The following is a 16218-nucleotide window of genomic DNA, read 5'->3' on the forward strand; positions in this document are numbered from 1 at the left end:
CCCCCCCCCCCCCCCCCCCCCCCCCCCCCGGCTTGCCGCCCCAGGCACGTGCTTGCTGCGCTGGTGCCTGGAGCTGCCCCTGAGGATAACTCCAACTGAGATCAGAGCCCCGTTGTGCCGGGCACTGCACAGACACACAGCGAGAGACAGTCCCTGCTCCAAAGAGTTTATATTCTCCCTCATCTCTTTTCCTCCTATACATTTTCCTCTCATATTTCCTTCTATAAACATCCTCACCAGTTACTCTTTGTTTCCCCACCTCTAATCCCTCTGATTTCTCTCCTCTTAGAAAAGATCCTCTCCTGCTCATCCGAGGAGGGATCCTGCAGTAGGGGGAGTGTATAGGGGGTCATGAACTGTCTGTGCCATGAATTGTCTGCCAGCGTTAGAGAAACTGGGCTCTCTCTGGGCTCCAGTAGGAGGTGGCGTGGGCAGTCAGATACTGCTGTGAAGCGAGTGTTAGAAGCTGGGTCGGACAGACTAGAATTCCACCAGGAGATTCTATGGAGAAGGTGCCAGATCCAGACCCCGGGAGGGAAGAGGAATACCTGATCTCGCAGCTCAGTGACAGATTCTGACCTGGGAGTTTTTGTCTGCCACCCAGCAGAACGGGAAGATTCTCCCAGCAAAAGCGACTGCTATGAAAGTGAAGATCTCAGTGTGGTTCTCAGCGTTGAAAAATGCCACCTGCCCCATTTTGTAGTCCAGGGCGACCCAGATCTTCCTGGGTCTCCTATCCGGTGGCAGGCTTGTCCAAGGAGAAGTGAGAGCCACATACTGAATTGGGTTCAGCTGCCCCACAGCCCAGATCCCCTCCTCCGGCTCCAAGCTGATCCCTCCCTTTCTCGTCACAGACTCTCTGGCCACCCCCACGGCCCAACTGCTCCCGTCCACCTCCACTTCCCAGCAATGTCTCCCCGAGGTGAACCCCTCACAGCCCAGCACACAGGGAACGGGATCAAATCTTCTGAAGTTGTCGGGCACGTCCTGCCGTGCAGGTCCCCATTTCACGCTTTTCCCATCCTCAGACAGGATGAGATGAGGATGAGCCGTGTCTGGATCCAGGGTCACGTTGGCTGGGGGGGAGGAGAGAATCAAAGTGTTAGGGGCACTCCCTTAAATCCCTTTGAAAATTCCTGCCTTTAATGGATAAGGAAAACCTTCAGTTGCACAAGATGAGGTAACTGGCAGGTCACCAACTTTGTTGCTGATGTAGGCTCAGCTAGGAGGGGGTGGGAGGGGTAGGAGTGTCTATTTCTGAATCCGTAACAAGGTCCTGCCACTCAAGCTACATTTTATTAAGGCATCTAAACTGCTCCCCTTCTTCCCTTTGCTGTTTTATCAGCTTCATTTCAACAACTTCCCCTTGACACCGCCCATTGGATGCTACTGGCCATAGGCGCCGACTTCTACTGGCGCTGGTGGGTGTTCGACCCTCCTCTGTCCCCGGCCCCGCCCCGACTTCACCCCACCCCGCCCCTATTCCGACTCCTTCTCCAAATCCTTGCCCCAACTCCGCCCCCTCCCTGCCCCTATTCCGACTCCTTCCCCAAATCCCTACCCCGGCCCTGCCTGTTCCCCACCTCCTCCCCTGAGCGAGCCACGTTCCCGCTCCTCCCCCCTCCCTCCCGGAGCTTGCTACAGCTGTTTGGCGGTGGCAAGCGCTGGCAGGTAGGTGGAGGAGCAGGGACGCGGCGCGTTCAGGGGAGTAGGTGGAGGCGGAGGTGAGGCAGGGGGTGGGGCGGGGAGCTTGGCTGCCAGTGGGTGCAGAGCACCCACTACTTTTTCCCTGTGGGTCCTCCAGCCCCGGATCACCCACGGAGTCTGCGCCTATGCTACAGGCAAAGGAGCCCGAGTTGTATCATTGTGACATCATTTGCTGACTCATTTCAACCAATGGGATTGCAAAAGAACTGTAGGGAGTGAATGATGACTGGCTGAAATACTTCTGATATCACAATGCTGTACCAAATGGGCACTGAGTGGAAATCAGGATTTTCTGGTGTCTGGGTTTTTTGACTGTCATCAAACTCAACAGGGTTCTTCCCATCGACGCCTGGAAGGTTCCCTGAAATTTTAAAATTGATTGGACACGGTCTTCAAAATTTATCACATTACAATCAGAGAAATGCCATTGAATGCAAGGCCTCACCTCTCTCACTAAAAAATGTTCATAAGAACATAAGAATGCCCATACTGGGTCAGACCAATGGTCCATCTAGCCCAGTATCTTGTCTTCTGGCAGTGGCCAATGCTACGTGCTTCAGAGGGAATGAACAGAACAGAAAAATGACCCTGTTGTCCAGTCCCAGGTTCTGGCAGTCAAAGGCTTAGGGACACCCAGGGCATATGGTTTGCATTCCTGACCATCTTGGCTAACAGCCATTGATGGACCCATGTCCTCCAGGAATTTATCTAATTCTTTTTGAACCCAGTTTTACTTTTGGCCTTCACAACATCCCCTGGCAATGAGTCCCACAGGTTGACTGTGCATTGTCTGAAGAAGTACTTCCTTTTGCTTGTTTTAAGCCCGCTGGTTATTAATTTCATCGGGTGACCCCTGGTTCTTGTGTTATGTGACGGGGTAAATAACACTTCCCTGTTCACTTCCCCCACACCAGTCGTGATTTTGTAGAGCTCTATCCTATCCCTCCTTAGTCGTCTCTTTGCTAAACTGAACAGTCCCAGTCTTTTTAATGTCTCCTTGTATGGCAGCTGTTCCATCCCCCTGATCAGTCTTGTTGCTCTTTTATGAACCATTTCCAATTTCGATATATCTCTTTTGAGATGGGGCGATCAGAACTACACGCAGTATTTAAGGTGTGCGCGTAGCATGGATTTATATAGAGGCATTATGATATTTTCTGTCTTATTATTTATCCCTTTCTTAATGATTCCCAGCATTCTGTTCGCTTTTTTGACTGTTGCTGGACATTGAGCAGATGTTTCCAGAGAACTAGCCACAATGACTCCAAGATCTTTCTTGAGTGGTAACAGCTAATACAGACGCCATCATTTTACATGTATAGTTGGGATTATGTTTTCCAATGCGCATTATTTTGCATTTATCACCATTAAAGTTTATCTGCCATTTTGTTGCCCAGTCATCCAGTTTTGTGAGATCCCTTCATAACTCTCCACAGTTAGCTTTGGACTTAACTATCTTGAGTAGTTTTGTATTATCTGAAAACTTTGCCACCTCATTGTTTGTCCCTTTTTCCAGATCATTTATGACTATGTTGTACAGCACCAGTCCCAGTACGGACCCCTGGGGGACGCTACTATTTACCTCTCTCCATTGTGAAAACTGACCATTTATTCCTACTCTTTGTTTCCTATCTTTTAACCAGTTACTGATCCATGAGATGTACAAGAGATATAAATCCTGTTGTCTCAACCACTTGCTGATTGGGGGGGGGTCAGGAAGTCATTTTCCCTATGGGCATCTTATTCCAAAATTCCACTGTAGAGGAGGGTTGGTAGCCTTCCTCGGTAGCCCCTACCAGCTGCTTCAATCAGAGACTGAATACAGGACCAGATAGACCATTGGTCCAACTGGATACTGGACTAGAGAGTCCATTTATCTGATCAGCTAAGAGAATTCGTGAGTTCCTGGAGGAAACTCATGGGGCTTTCTTGCTTAGAGCAGAATGGCATTTGAGAAACGGTGTGATTCACTGACTGTATTGACTAGCTCTTTAGGATCTTATATCACTTCTTAAATGCCCAAAACTAGAGTCCCCTTTTCAGGAGGAATTTCAAACTCCCGCTTCTCCTAAATCCCCACCCATTGATTTAGACAGAGGAGAATGAAATGGGGTTGGTTTGGGAAAAAGTTTTAAATAGAGAAGGAGGATTAGGATTAACTCTGAATTTCCTGGGTTTATAATATTTGGTTTTGGGATCATTGCAACATGCCTGTAATGTTGGGTTTTTTTAACCCAAATTAACCCCATCTTAAAGGGATTTTTTTTTTTTTTTTTGGCCTGGCTATAATACAGTACTCAATTACACCATCCGTCCCCAAAATTTACCTTTGTCCAACTGCTTTCCAGATAGAATCGCTAGTGGGAGAAAAAGTGAAACACTTTAAACGTAGCTGCTGTCAACTTTATGAAGATATTTCTGTTGTTAACTAACATAACTGCAGATTAATTTCATATACAAAAGGGCAGACATAAATGCAAAGAAACCCACAAAGCTCTTTCTAGTCAGACAATGTTAATAAAGTTAAATGGTATTTAGGATTACTTGACTTGACTGATCCCCACACCTCTGCCAAGAGGGAGGCAGCATGAACTAGTGGCAAGGGTACTAGATCAGAGTCAAGAATCCAGGGTACTATTTCTATCTCTGCCACTGACCTACTGTGTGACCTTGGGACGGTCACTTCTAGAACCAGTTGGAAAATTTTCCTTGAAATAGTTTTCTGTCAGAAAATTCCATTTGAGTAAATTGAACTTTTTAACTTTTTATTGATTTTGGTGAAATTTTGTTTTTTTGGGAAAAAAGGTAGGGGGCTGGAAATATCCCATTTCCATATCCCACTGCCAGAGCCTTTCCCTGCGGCCTTCCCTCTGGCAGAACCTTTCCCTGCGGCTTTCCCTCTGCCAGAGCATTTCACCGCCGCATGTAGCTACACATACCCTAACCACTGCTCCCAATGTGGACAAGGCATGAAGGGTGTGTACAGCACCTAGCATAATGGGGCCCTTGTTCTTGGGTGGGGCCTCTATGGGCTACTGTAATACTACTAATAAAAGGGAATCTGTGTCCATCTCCCATTTCTCATCGAGTGGGAGAAAGATGATCAGTAAACAGAGATCCATACACAGGTGCCGACTTTGTGATTTGCCAAGGGGTGTTCGGCCCCTGCTTTGCCCCAAGCTCTGCCCCCACTCCACCCCTTCCTCCAAGCCTCCACCCCACATCTTCCCGCCCACGCTCCACCTCCGCCCTGCCTCTTCCCACCCTGTTCCTCCCCCACCCGATATTGCGCCCTGCCCCCCACTCCTTCCCCAGCACCTCTTGCACGCCACTAACAGCTGATCTGCGGTGGGAAGGAGGCTCTGGGGGGAAGGACACGGGCCAATCATGGGGCTGCTGAGCACCCACTATTTTTTTTCCATGGGTGCTCCAGCCCCAGAGCACCCACAGAGTCAGCACCTATGGAGCATACACGTATACAACTTCATCGTTATAGGAAAGTTCCCCTCATCCGCTTGCCCTGAGTCAGCTCAACTGAAACGAGATGCCCCATTAGCTCCAGAAATGTACCTTTGTCCAGCTTTGTTTCAGATGACAGTCTCTCTAGAAGGAAGGGGAAAAAACATGGAAGAGGTGAAATCTCGGTTGTTCTGACTGGGGAGAGATGCCTACTGTAGATTAGTAAGCTCTTTGGAGCAGGGACCAAAATTGGCAGTCGGGCCTCCTGCATAACACAGGTCAGAGAATTTTACCCAGTGACGCTGCATGAAGTCAATAATTTGTGGCTACAATCTTTTGGAAAGAGACACCCAGTCTTGATTTCAAAACTTCCAAGCGATGGAGAATCCCCAATGTCCATAGGTAGATGGCCTCAGTGGTCAATTATTATCACTGTTAAAAATGCGTGCGTTATTTCCAGGCTGATTTGGTCTCGCTTCAGTTTGCAGCCGTGGAATCTCATCCTGCCTTTGCTAGATGAAAGAGCCCTTTGCTATCAGAAATCTTTGCCCCGTGCATATGGGCGGTGGGTGAACCACCCCCCTTTGGGGAGGCTAGTTCCCGGCCCCGCCCCTTCCTCCCTAGGCCTCCCCCTGTGGCCGGAGCCCTGAGCCACCCCCCCACGGCCAGAGGAGCCCCGGCCTGCCTGACCCAGCCACGCTGGCCCCACTGGCCTGACCCGCCTCAGGCCACTTCAGCCCCTGGCTGCCAGCTGGAGCAGAGCCCTCGCTGGCTTCAGGGGAGCGCAAGGGCGGGGTCACGGGGTGGAGCATGGGCAGCACCACAGCTTAGCCTTCCCTGGCCTGCGATACCTGCTGCCCGTGCCCGTGCCCGTGCTTGTGCAGGTAGGCAGAGGGCAAGTGAGGCTGTCCCAACAAAGGGCACAATTCTGTCCTCACTGGGGTAATTATCATTGACCTCTGTGGGTGCGGGCTGTGGGAATCAGCGTTCGCCATTGCTTGGCTTGGTCACACTGACAAGAGGACAAAGTGGAAAAACCCCTTATAGCCAAGGCAGCAGGCCCGGGGCTTTGGAAACTGGACCCAGCGTGAGTTTACTTTGCTTTGCAAAGCTCCCGCACGGATACAGAAACTTCTTCCTGGTCTCGAGACACAGGGATCCACCCTCCTTGGGAAGTGGCTTGTTTTATATGAGCTTTTCCCAGGCTGATCTCAACAGATAGGGCCTGCTACACACTGAGCACACAGAACTAGCATCTCCTCTCAGAGTCAGAGACATATTCTCCCTCTAGCAGCAACTAGCAACACACAGCGTACTCCCCCCCCCCCCCTCACTCTCCCCCCCACTAAGGCTGGTCAAAATTTTTCCATCCAAAACTACTTTTCAACAGAAACATTGGATTTTCGACTAAATGGAAATTTTTCACAAAAAGTGGCAACCTTCCACAGAAATGTTCAATTTATTTGTTGACATCTGAACACCTGAAAACTGAAAAGATTTTGGCCAACAATGCTGCCCTGGTGTCTCATGGGAATTGTAATTTGGTTTGCTCATGTTCCCGTTCTCCTTTATGGGACAGGTTCTTGAACTGGACTACATCACCCAGGATGCACCACAGTCGGGGACTCCATGATGCCTAGCATACCTTCCTCAGGAGGAGACTGTGGTGGATCATGGGAAATGTAGTCCAATCAGGAAGCCCAGGCCATAGAGGAGAATGGGAGCCTGTGGCACCCCTAAACTACAGCTCCCATGAAACATTGCAGCAATATTTTCAAATTTAAATATTTAGTTATTTGACTGAAATATTTTTTGTTTGATTTTTTGAGGTGGGGAAGGTATGAAAAATCTTTTTTTTTTTTTTCAGGGAAAATGTTACTGCAAACATTTTTGGTTTTGTTGAAAATTTCCTTGAGGAGAGGGGTAGAAAAAAAATAACTATATCTGGCCCTGCTCTGCTCCCTAGTTGCCTATGCTGGGATGGATCTGAGCATTATTGCCAACAGACAATTGCTTTGCAAGGGGAAATCATCCAGATAAGCTGGGGTACATGGGGCTACCAGGCTCCACAATCTAATGAATTTTGGTATCTGTACAGTGTTTTGCAAGCCACTAGCTACTTGGGCTTCAATTTTCAAAGTGGTGTAGGGGAACTGGGTGCCTGTCGCCCATTGGGACTGGGTACCTAACTCCCATAGGAAAAAAATCCTTGGAAAATTTGTCTTAAGCATCACCTCCTTCCCTTTGCCCCTGGTGAGATAGGAAAGTTATTATCCCTTTGTAAATATGGCAGGAAAGATAAGTGACCCAAACTGGTGGCCATGGTTCTCATGGGTTTCTATAAGGCAGACCATGAATAACCTGTAAGCTAGTGACAAGACTCTGAGCTCTCTGGAGACATCTTTTCATTATATGTGTGTACAACATCTATGGCAACGGGGTTTTGATCCCTATACGAGTAAATCAATATTTTAATCATAGCCAAGAACAGCCCCAGAGTTTGTTACCTTTAAATTTACTCAGAGTGTGCTCCAGAAATGTGTGCTTCTGAGAGAATTCCTTGACTCTCCTTTTCAGTTCCAGAGGAAGGGATGGTGGACTCTGAAACTTCCCCGTCTCATACCTAGGGAGAAAAATGGCCTGTTGTTAGTCATTGTTAACTGATTTCAACAACAATAAAAATGTAGTGGGGGAGAAAGAATTATCAGACTTTTTTGATTTAAAATCCCTTTTTTTTATCCGAAATTTCAAAGAAAATTCTTAAAAAAAAAAAAAAAAAGTGACAGGACCGTTCCAGCTCTGTTCAGTCATTGACCCCTTTGCTGAAATTGTTGACAATGGGGGCACGAAGTGGGTTTGTAATGGGGAAGCCTGCCCATCCCGGAAGGAGGTGGAGTGAGGAGTCGTGAATTTATGTGCATAAATACGACACCCTTGTCTCGTGGCACATTTTAAGTTCACTGGGACATGCACCAAATCGACAGCCACTACCTGAGCATGCAGACTGCTTAATAGAAAGGATAAACCGGGCACTGAACAGTCCTCAGATGGAAATGACTTCACACCATTACTGACCTAGGTGGAGTTTTGCAACCATTGACCCAGACGTTACTCTGTTGATGGGCGGCCGACAACACCCCTAGGTAGATATTGGTAGGCAGCTAGATGTTTGCTTGCTAAGTAGCCTGTGCTACCTTAACTGGTAAAGGCAAGTAGGTGAATGGCCCATATTCCATCTCTGATCTCCTGAGGCATCCAGACTGTCAGAGGAGTGGATAATTCATAGTATATCTGCAGCTGAATCTGCATTCTGGACTCTGGGGTAACGTAAGCCGGCTCAGAATTCTGGGGTTGGAGGGAGATTAGGAGCTGCAGGGAGCTTTGTCCTTTACCCAACACCTTCCCAGCATCCTCAAGTGTGAGGGGGAGCATAGGTGGCAACTTTTTGGGTGCTCCAGGGTTGGTGGGTGAAAAATTGGTGGGTGCTCTGCACGCACTGGCAGCTCCCCGCTCCGCCCCACCCCACCCCACTCCAGCTCACCTCTGCTCCGCCTCTTCTGCGAGCACACCGCGTGCCCACTTTCCCCCCCTAGCTCCCAGTGCTTGCACCACAAAACAACTGTTTCGTGCGGCAGGGAGGGAGCGGGGAGGAGGGGGAACGCGGCGGGTCCAATAGGGGCAGGGAGGGAGCGGAGTTGGGGCGGGGACATTGGGGGGAAGGGGTTGGAATGGGGGCAGGGCTGGGGTGGGGAAAGGGTGGAGACTGGGCGGGGCCAAGGGCGGGGGGGGGGCACGAGCATCACCGGCATCGGGGAAAGTTGGCGCCTATGAGGGGGAGTGAGAAGGAGCCACGTACCTGCTCAAGGTGCTTCTGATGTCCTAGAGAGGAGAGAGAAAGAAAAGGGGAGTTCAGTCCCACACAACATATACTGGAGATCCCTCTTGCTCTGAGGTATCTAACTTGCTTATTTGAAAATCCCTCTGGGTGCCTAAATACCTTTGAAAATCTAGCCCCAGGGCACATAGGATTCTGAGCCTCATTGAAAGCCTATGGGATTTAGGGTCCAAAATGCCTGAGGGACTTTTGAAAATGGGATTTAGGCTCCCAAGTCACTTAGGTCCAGATCCTCAAAGGACTTTCGGCACCTAACTCCCACTGAAATGAAGGGGAGTTTAGAAGCCTAAATACTTTTGAGGATCCACCCCTTAGGTCCCTTTTAAAAATTTTACTCCCAGGTCCCTTAGCTGGGACAAAGTGGAAGACTCATAAATCTGTATATGTGTAAACCCGTACAGCTACTAGAGGGGAAAAACACATGTTGGTGTGAGTTACATATGGCATCATAAACAGGTTAACATACAGTTGCAGGCTAATCTGCCAATGATAACTCTTGACAAATGTGTCCCTCATGACACAGACTCATTCTAACCAGTAGAAGTATAGCATGCAAATTAGCTGGAGAGGACGGGAGATGATTGTTTGAGTTCCCTCTGATGTCACAATGGGTCAGGTAAGCCTGACCTGAGCTATTGACTTGGCCCTGTCTGCAGTCTGTTAATCTGAACAATCACAGATATAGCAGTCCTCTTTATAACAGTCCAAAACTGAAGGCCACTTCACTGAGTCTCAGATTGTCCATTACTGGCGACCTTTAAATCAAGATTGGACGTCTTTTTAAAAAATACACTTAGTCAACCAAGAGTGGTGAGCTACATACAGGAATCTCTGGGTGAAATTCTCTGGCCCGTAATGAAGGAGATCAGACAAGCTGATCCAAATGATCTCTCCTGGGCATAAAAACTACAAAATTTATGGGAAAACTCATGTGTTTAAGTCCTTTGATAGATCAGAGAACCAGTGTGCTGAGCACCTTGTACTATCAGGACCTCAATGAATAAAATAATGTATGTTTCTGCAATGCGGTGTATTGTGAACTGGGACTTCAATAGCAAAGAGCCAGGGACATGTCTACTAAGGGCTCTGGGGTACCTCTCACACAGTCTCACCTGCAGGAATTCACTTGCTGGCTGCCTGCACTTCCCTTCCATCTCACTGATCAGGGTCCCGAGACGAGATCTCTCCTGGATGAGCCTGGTGGTGAATTCATCATGCCTCTTCAATATCTCCTTGTCCAGTACTTCCAGCTGGGCCAATAGGAGCAATTCTTTCTCCTCTAGAAACAGATGGAGTTTCTCAAATTCCGACAGAATCTTCTTCCTCTCGCTCTCCGTCTGTTGCTGCGATGAGCAGACACAAGCAGGGAAAGGGTGGAGAGAAACATGTGACGGCCCATCCAGAGTAACATTTCCAAAGGAGTCTGTGGTACTTTGGGGGTTCACCCAGACTCTCCTGCATTCTCCACTTTGGCCACCTTAGAACCATGACGGACTTTACTTTATAGACATATGTAAACAGAGTCTGAATGAGCTCTCCCCTGACATCTAGTGGTGAGCTATGGAAAAGGACTTCAGGAGCTGATCTCATTTGCATGGGCACACCCACCCTGTCTAGGTGCTCAGCATGATGGGATTGCTTGCCCAAATGGTCATGTTTGGCTGGTGTGGGATCCACAGTCTCCTTGTTATTGGGGCAGGAGTAATAAAGGGTTGTTATCCTTACTGTGTGAACCGAGGGCAGCAGAACTGTACTTGGCATTTCCTGACTGAGGGACTCACCCTCAACTAAATAGCACTCGCTAGGCAGGGGACATGGCTTCCATTTGAGTTCTGGTCAAGTGTATGTAGTCTCTTGGTCTATCCAGGGCTGTGATCAAGTGTCTTGATGTTTTTGGTCTTTTGGCCTCAAGATGAAAACCTTGCCATTGTTTCTGGGACCTTGAAGTGAAAAAATTCTCTAATTAATATGTGGTGGTGTGGGTCTTGCTTAAGGGCCCCAGAGACTATTTGGCCCTGCCTCTCTCCAGTGTGTAATAACAGAGGTAATTCAGACTCATTTGAGAGTCTTGTTACACACTGCAGAGCTGAAATCACTGTTACCTAGGTCTAAGTATTAGCCCTGCTTTGGTACAATGTCTCTGATGCAAGAGTCTGCCCAGTGTGCACTAGCAGTGAAACTCTACCACTAACACCTGAAATCACTAACAGCTATTACCTGAGTAAGGTGCCTCTCCTTCTCTCCCTCCCCCCAGGGTGGGAGATGAACTCTGAAGATGTACCTCTGAACTCTGGGTCTGCACTGTCCAAGGACAGCAACTGTGAGTGGGGTGCAGAGAAGGGATAGATAAAGGGATTTTTGAGTTAGTTGACTTAAGAACCTGAGGGGAACCTGCCCAACTTACTTGGTGGTGGGTCTTTTGCTCATGGTTTAGGTTTATAAACCCTGTTTGCGGTGTTTCCCAAAATTAATGCCGCATTATTTCCCTCCTTTTATTAAAAGTTTTTGCTACACTCAGACTCTGTGCTTGCAAGAGGGGAAGTATTGCCTCTTAGAGGTGCCCAGAGGGTGATGTGTAATTGTCCCAGGTCACTGGGTGGGGGCTCGAACCAGTTTTGTGTTGTATTGTTGAAAAGGAAAAAGGAACCCCTAGATACTGAACCTGGCCCTTGTTGCTACCACCTTTGACTGGCAGAAGAGTTACAGGGTTACACATAAATAAGTGATTATCCATTATAGAGCATCACACATTACTCTGTACGACTCCAATGGTATTCAGAGTCATCACATAGGTTCATTTGCTAATGAGTAAGTACCAGCAGCTCCTCGCTTGTTATTTCCCCATTCAATTTCAGTGCAGCAATGCCTTCCATCTCCTTCTTCAGCATCTCCAAACGACTCCTAATTTGTCCCTAGAGAAAAGAAAAGTTACTTGCACTTGAGGGTATTTTCCTGAGTTATTCATAGGTTGACAATTATTAACTCGGTTATAAAACACTCACAAGCTCTGTCCTTCAAAATGTATATACACATCATAAATTATATATGAATAAAGACAATCTGCTTTGTCTAACAAGGTTCATACGTGACCCGGGATAGAAGAAGACATCACATCTCTCAGCCATGAGCTCAATAGCAAAATAACAAATATTATATACATGCATTAGACAGACAGAAAGTTCAGTCAAACTGCATGCTTCGATTAAGTTAAATAGACCAGAATATTAGGCTCCAGAGACATTCTTGTAAATATACGATTGGGTATTAAAATCCCCAGTTTAGAATAAAACTAAATATCACACTTGATCCTGTATGTACACAAAACTTAATGACATTTCGCAAGAAAAGAATTTGAAAATGAATTTTCACGAACATCTACATGATCCCCAGTCAGAACGCCTCCTCCTCCCGGCCAGCTTAAGATAATAAAAACAGCAACAAAAAAGATTTGTCAAAATTTAAAATGATGGGTGAGATTCTGAGCAGTATCTCTTAACGATATAGCACAGAACTTACGGCCCAGGGAGGGGTGGCACTATGATGGGAATACAGAGATAAGCAAGGGATCCCTGCAAGATCAGGTCTTAGGGTGTAAAATCAGCCGTTGTCTCTTGTCTGGGCAGAACTAGCAACATTAAGAACGATACACACATTTAGGATTCTTTTCCTAGCTCTTCTTTAGCAGGTCACAGCCTTATCTTTCACTGATGCGAAGTAAACAAACTCCCAGGCGAAAGACTTTGCTAAGGTGAAACAGTTTTGAACAAAACCTTTTTCCCCCTGAGGAAAAAACCCAACATTCTTGTTCAAAGCAGCTGCTTTCCATGAACACTTTAATTTAGTTGAAAACTCAACTTTTCATAGACTACCAGAGTTAGAAGGGACCTCAGGAGGTCATCTAGTCCAACCCCCTGCTCAAAGCAGGACCAATCCCCAGACAGATTTTTGCCCCAGATCCCTAAATGGCCCCCTCAAGGATTGAGCTCACAAACCCTGGGTTTAACAGGCCAGTCTCAAACCACTGAGCTATCCCTCCCCGCATTTGTTTGTTCATCAAAACAAACAACAATAAAGTTTCCACAGAAAAGCATTAGCCAGGCCAGGCATTTGAAAGTTACCTGCTCCAGACGCTATGAGTGGGGTCGGATCACTGCAGCGGCACAAAGGACCCTTAAACCATCCCTTATAAGGGAATCCTGAGCTGATGTTAAACTCTCCTTCCTCAGCATATAAGGTGTTTAGGGAGCAGGGCCTAGTGCAGTGGTCCCCAAACTTTTCGGGGTCATATCCTTTCTTACCCCTGTTCGCACCCCACCCCCAGGGCAGCTGGGGCCAGAGTAAGGTGACCAGCTGTCCGGTTTCCGACCGGAACACCCAGTTGAAAAGGGATCCTGGCAGTTCCGTTGACTGGGCCTGACTAGGCCATTGACTGTGCGTTGACTGCAGCGGGGCTGGCAGCCGGCATGTCCCCACTCTGGTTCCTATGCGTAGGGGCAGCCAGGGGGCTCTTCACACTGTCCCGGCCCCAAGCGCCACCCCAACAGCTCCCATTGGCTGGGAACCACAGCCAGTGGGAGCTGAGGGGGCGGTGCCTGCAGAGGGAGCAGCGCACAGAGCCACCTGGCCACGTCTCAGCATAGGAGCTGGAGGGGGGACAGGCCGCTGCTTCCGGGAGCTGCTTGAGGTAAGTGCTGCCTGGAGCCTGCACCCCTGAGCCTCCCCCGGGGCTGGGCCCCAACCCTCTGCCCCAGCCCTGATCCCCCTCCCGCCCTCTGAACCCCTCGATCCCAGCCCGGAGCAACCTCCTACACCCCAAGCCCCTCATCCTAAGTCCCACCCCAGAGCCGTACCTCCAGCCAGAGCCCTCACACACCCCCAACCCCATCCCCCTACCCCAGCCCAGAGCTCACCTCCTGCACTCTGAACCCCTCATCCCCAGCCCGGAGCCGCCTCCTGCACCCCTAATCCCTCATCCCTGGCCCCACATCAGAGCCACACCCCAGCTGGAGCCCTCACCCCCCTGCACCCCAACACCCTGCCTCAGCCTGGAGCCCCCTCCCACACTCAGAACTCCTCATTTCTGGCCCCATCCTGGAGCCTGCACCTCCAGCTGGAGCCCTTACCCCCTCTTGCATCCCAGCCCCCTGAGCCAGCCCGGTGAAAATGAGTGAGTGGGTGAGGGTGGGAAGAGTGAGTGACGGGGGGGGGGGGGAATGGGGGCGTGGCCTTGGAGAAGGGGCGTGGCATTGGCGGGGCCCCAGAGGAGGGGCGGGGCAAGGGTGTTCGGTTTTGTGTGAGTAGAAAGTTGGCAACCCTAGGCCAGAGCAGAGCCGTGGTAAGGGGGCTGAGGCTGGGGATGCCGCTGGGGCGGGTCTGGGGCCAGACTGGGAATGGAGCCCCGGCTGGGGGCCAAGGCTGGGACTGGAGCTGGGCATGGGGCCGGGAGCCAAGGCCATGGCTGGCGGTGGAGCCGGAGCAGCGTTGGTAGCGGAGCAGGGCTGAGTGGTGCTACCTCCCTGCGCCCCCCTCAGTGCCTCCCAAAATGTTCCTCCCCTCAGGGTTGCACCCCACAATTTGGGGACCAGTGTCCTAGTGGACTGCACCAGCAATAGCGATGGCCATTTTACCTATCCCCAGTCTCAAGGAAGTGGGAAGTTGACACTAGGTGCCTCTTTCGGGCAGCGGTGTCCCTCCACCCTTCTCTCCAGCCCCCAGGCTGAGAGGGATTGAGGAGTGGTCCTTGACAACCTTCTGCCCTGATACACATGCACGCACCATCCCCCAGCCTTCTAGAGAAAGGAATAAGGGAGCAACGTGGGGGTGGAAGCCCAGTCTGGGACGATAAGGATTTTGGGAAGAGACGGAGGGAGACTTGCTCTCTTCCCATCTATTTCAAATTCTCTCGGCTCATTGAGGGGAGATTATAAAGGGGCTGGGGTTGGGGGCTGGGGCCTGGGCCAGGCCGGAGCGGAGCTGGGAACAAAGCGGAGTTGGGTGTCCCGCCCCGCACCCCCTCCAGATGCTCCTCCCTGAGGGGACATGCCCCACAGTTTGGGGACAACTGAGCTAGAGACTGCTGAGCCGGCTATGGCCTTGGCTAAGAAACACGTGTCTCCAGAGGTCCCCGGTTTGATCCCGGCCGCCGGGGTCGGTCGGCGTTCCCCTGAGTCACTAAAAACAACAGCATAGCCACCCCAGCCCCATCTAGTTTTCTAAGTACGTACTGCACAGGACCGAACTCGGGTGGCCTCAGTGCCTGCTAGCTCAGGCATGTCTACACACGCTGCCATCCCCCATCACGCCTCCTGATTCCTGTGTATGTGTAGACGCACCCTGAGGGCCCACATGGGGTGTTATCCTGCTGTAATTATAGCAGTATAATTATACTATTTCCCCATGTAGACAAGTCTGTAAGTCCTTACATGGCCCCCACGCCCATCGGGTCTGAGCACCTCACAGTCCTGACACCACCGACACAGAAAAGTGCTGTTCTCCTCCCTGTTTTACGGGGAGGCTAAGGGACTTGCTCAAGGTCACACAGGAAGTCTGAGGCAGGACAGGACACTGACCCTAAGACTCCTGCATGCGCTCCAAGCAGTGACAGATTTAGAGTTAGTGGGGCCCTGTGCCGCAGTTTCATTTTTGTGCCCCCCTCCCCCCGCCCCAGGACCCAGCCAAGAAAAAGAACATTCTCTCTTATCTCGCTTCTGTTTTTCATTCTTTTTTTTTCTTCATCCTCCTCCTATATTATAAGTAATACGAAGTAAATGAAAATAAAGTGAGGTACCTTCATTGGGGCAGGGGGTTGGGGTGCAGGAGGGGATGCGGGGGTCGGGCTCCGGGAGGGAGTTTGGGTGCTGGGTGCGGGCTCTGGGCTGGGGCAGGAGCTTAGGGTTTGGGAGGGGGTGCTGGGTGCGGGCTCTGGGCTGGGGCAGGGGGTTAGGGTGTGGGAGGGGGTGAGGGGTGCGGGAGCTGGGAGGAAGTTTGGGTGCTATGTGCAGGCTCTGGGCTGGGGAAGAAGGTTGGGATGTGGGAGGGGGGAGGGGTGCGGGCTCTGGGAGGGAGTTTGGGTTCTGGGTGCAGGCTCTGGGCTGGGGCAGGGGGTTGGGATGGGGGAGTGGGCGCGGAGATCGGGAGAGGGGCGGGTGGGGAGAGAG

The 16218-nt window shown here is 50.1% G+C and overlaps 2 protein-coding genes across 2 annotated transcripts in view; one reads left to right on the plus strand and one right to left on the minus strand.

Moving 5' to 3' along the window:
* LOC117887100 (zinc finger protein 208-like) overlaps positions 1-16218 on the plus strand; it is an 882934-nt gene that overhangs the window by 671766 nt on the left and 194950 nt on the right. The window lies entirely within an intron of this gene.
* Positions 98-11969, minus strand: LOC117886987 (tripartite motif-containing protein 15-like). The gene is made up of 7 exons (XM_034789205.1): positions 11878-11969; positions 10174-10404; positions 9023-9045; positions 7674-7789; positions 5278-5310; positions 4035-4064; positions 98-1076 (listed from the first exon to the last, which is right to left on the minus strand). Exons 1-7 carry the CDS (start codon positions 11947-11949, stop codon positions 562-564), a joined length of 1020 nt encoding a protein of 339 aa, XP_034645096.1. The 5' UTR covers positions 11950-11969; the 3' UTR covers positions 98-561.

Source organism: Trachemys scripta, chromosome 14 (genome assembly GCF_013100865.1).
Source record: "Trachemys scripta elegans isolate TJP31775 chromosome 14, CAS_Tse_1.0, whole genome shotgun sequence".
NCBI lineage: Eukaryota > Metazoa > Chordata > Testudines > Emydidae > Trachemys > Trachemys scripta.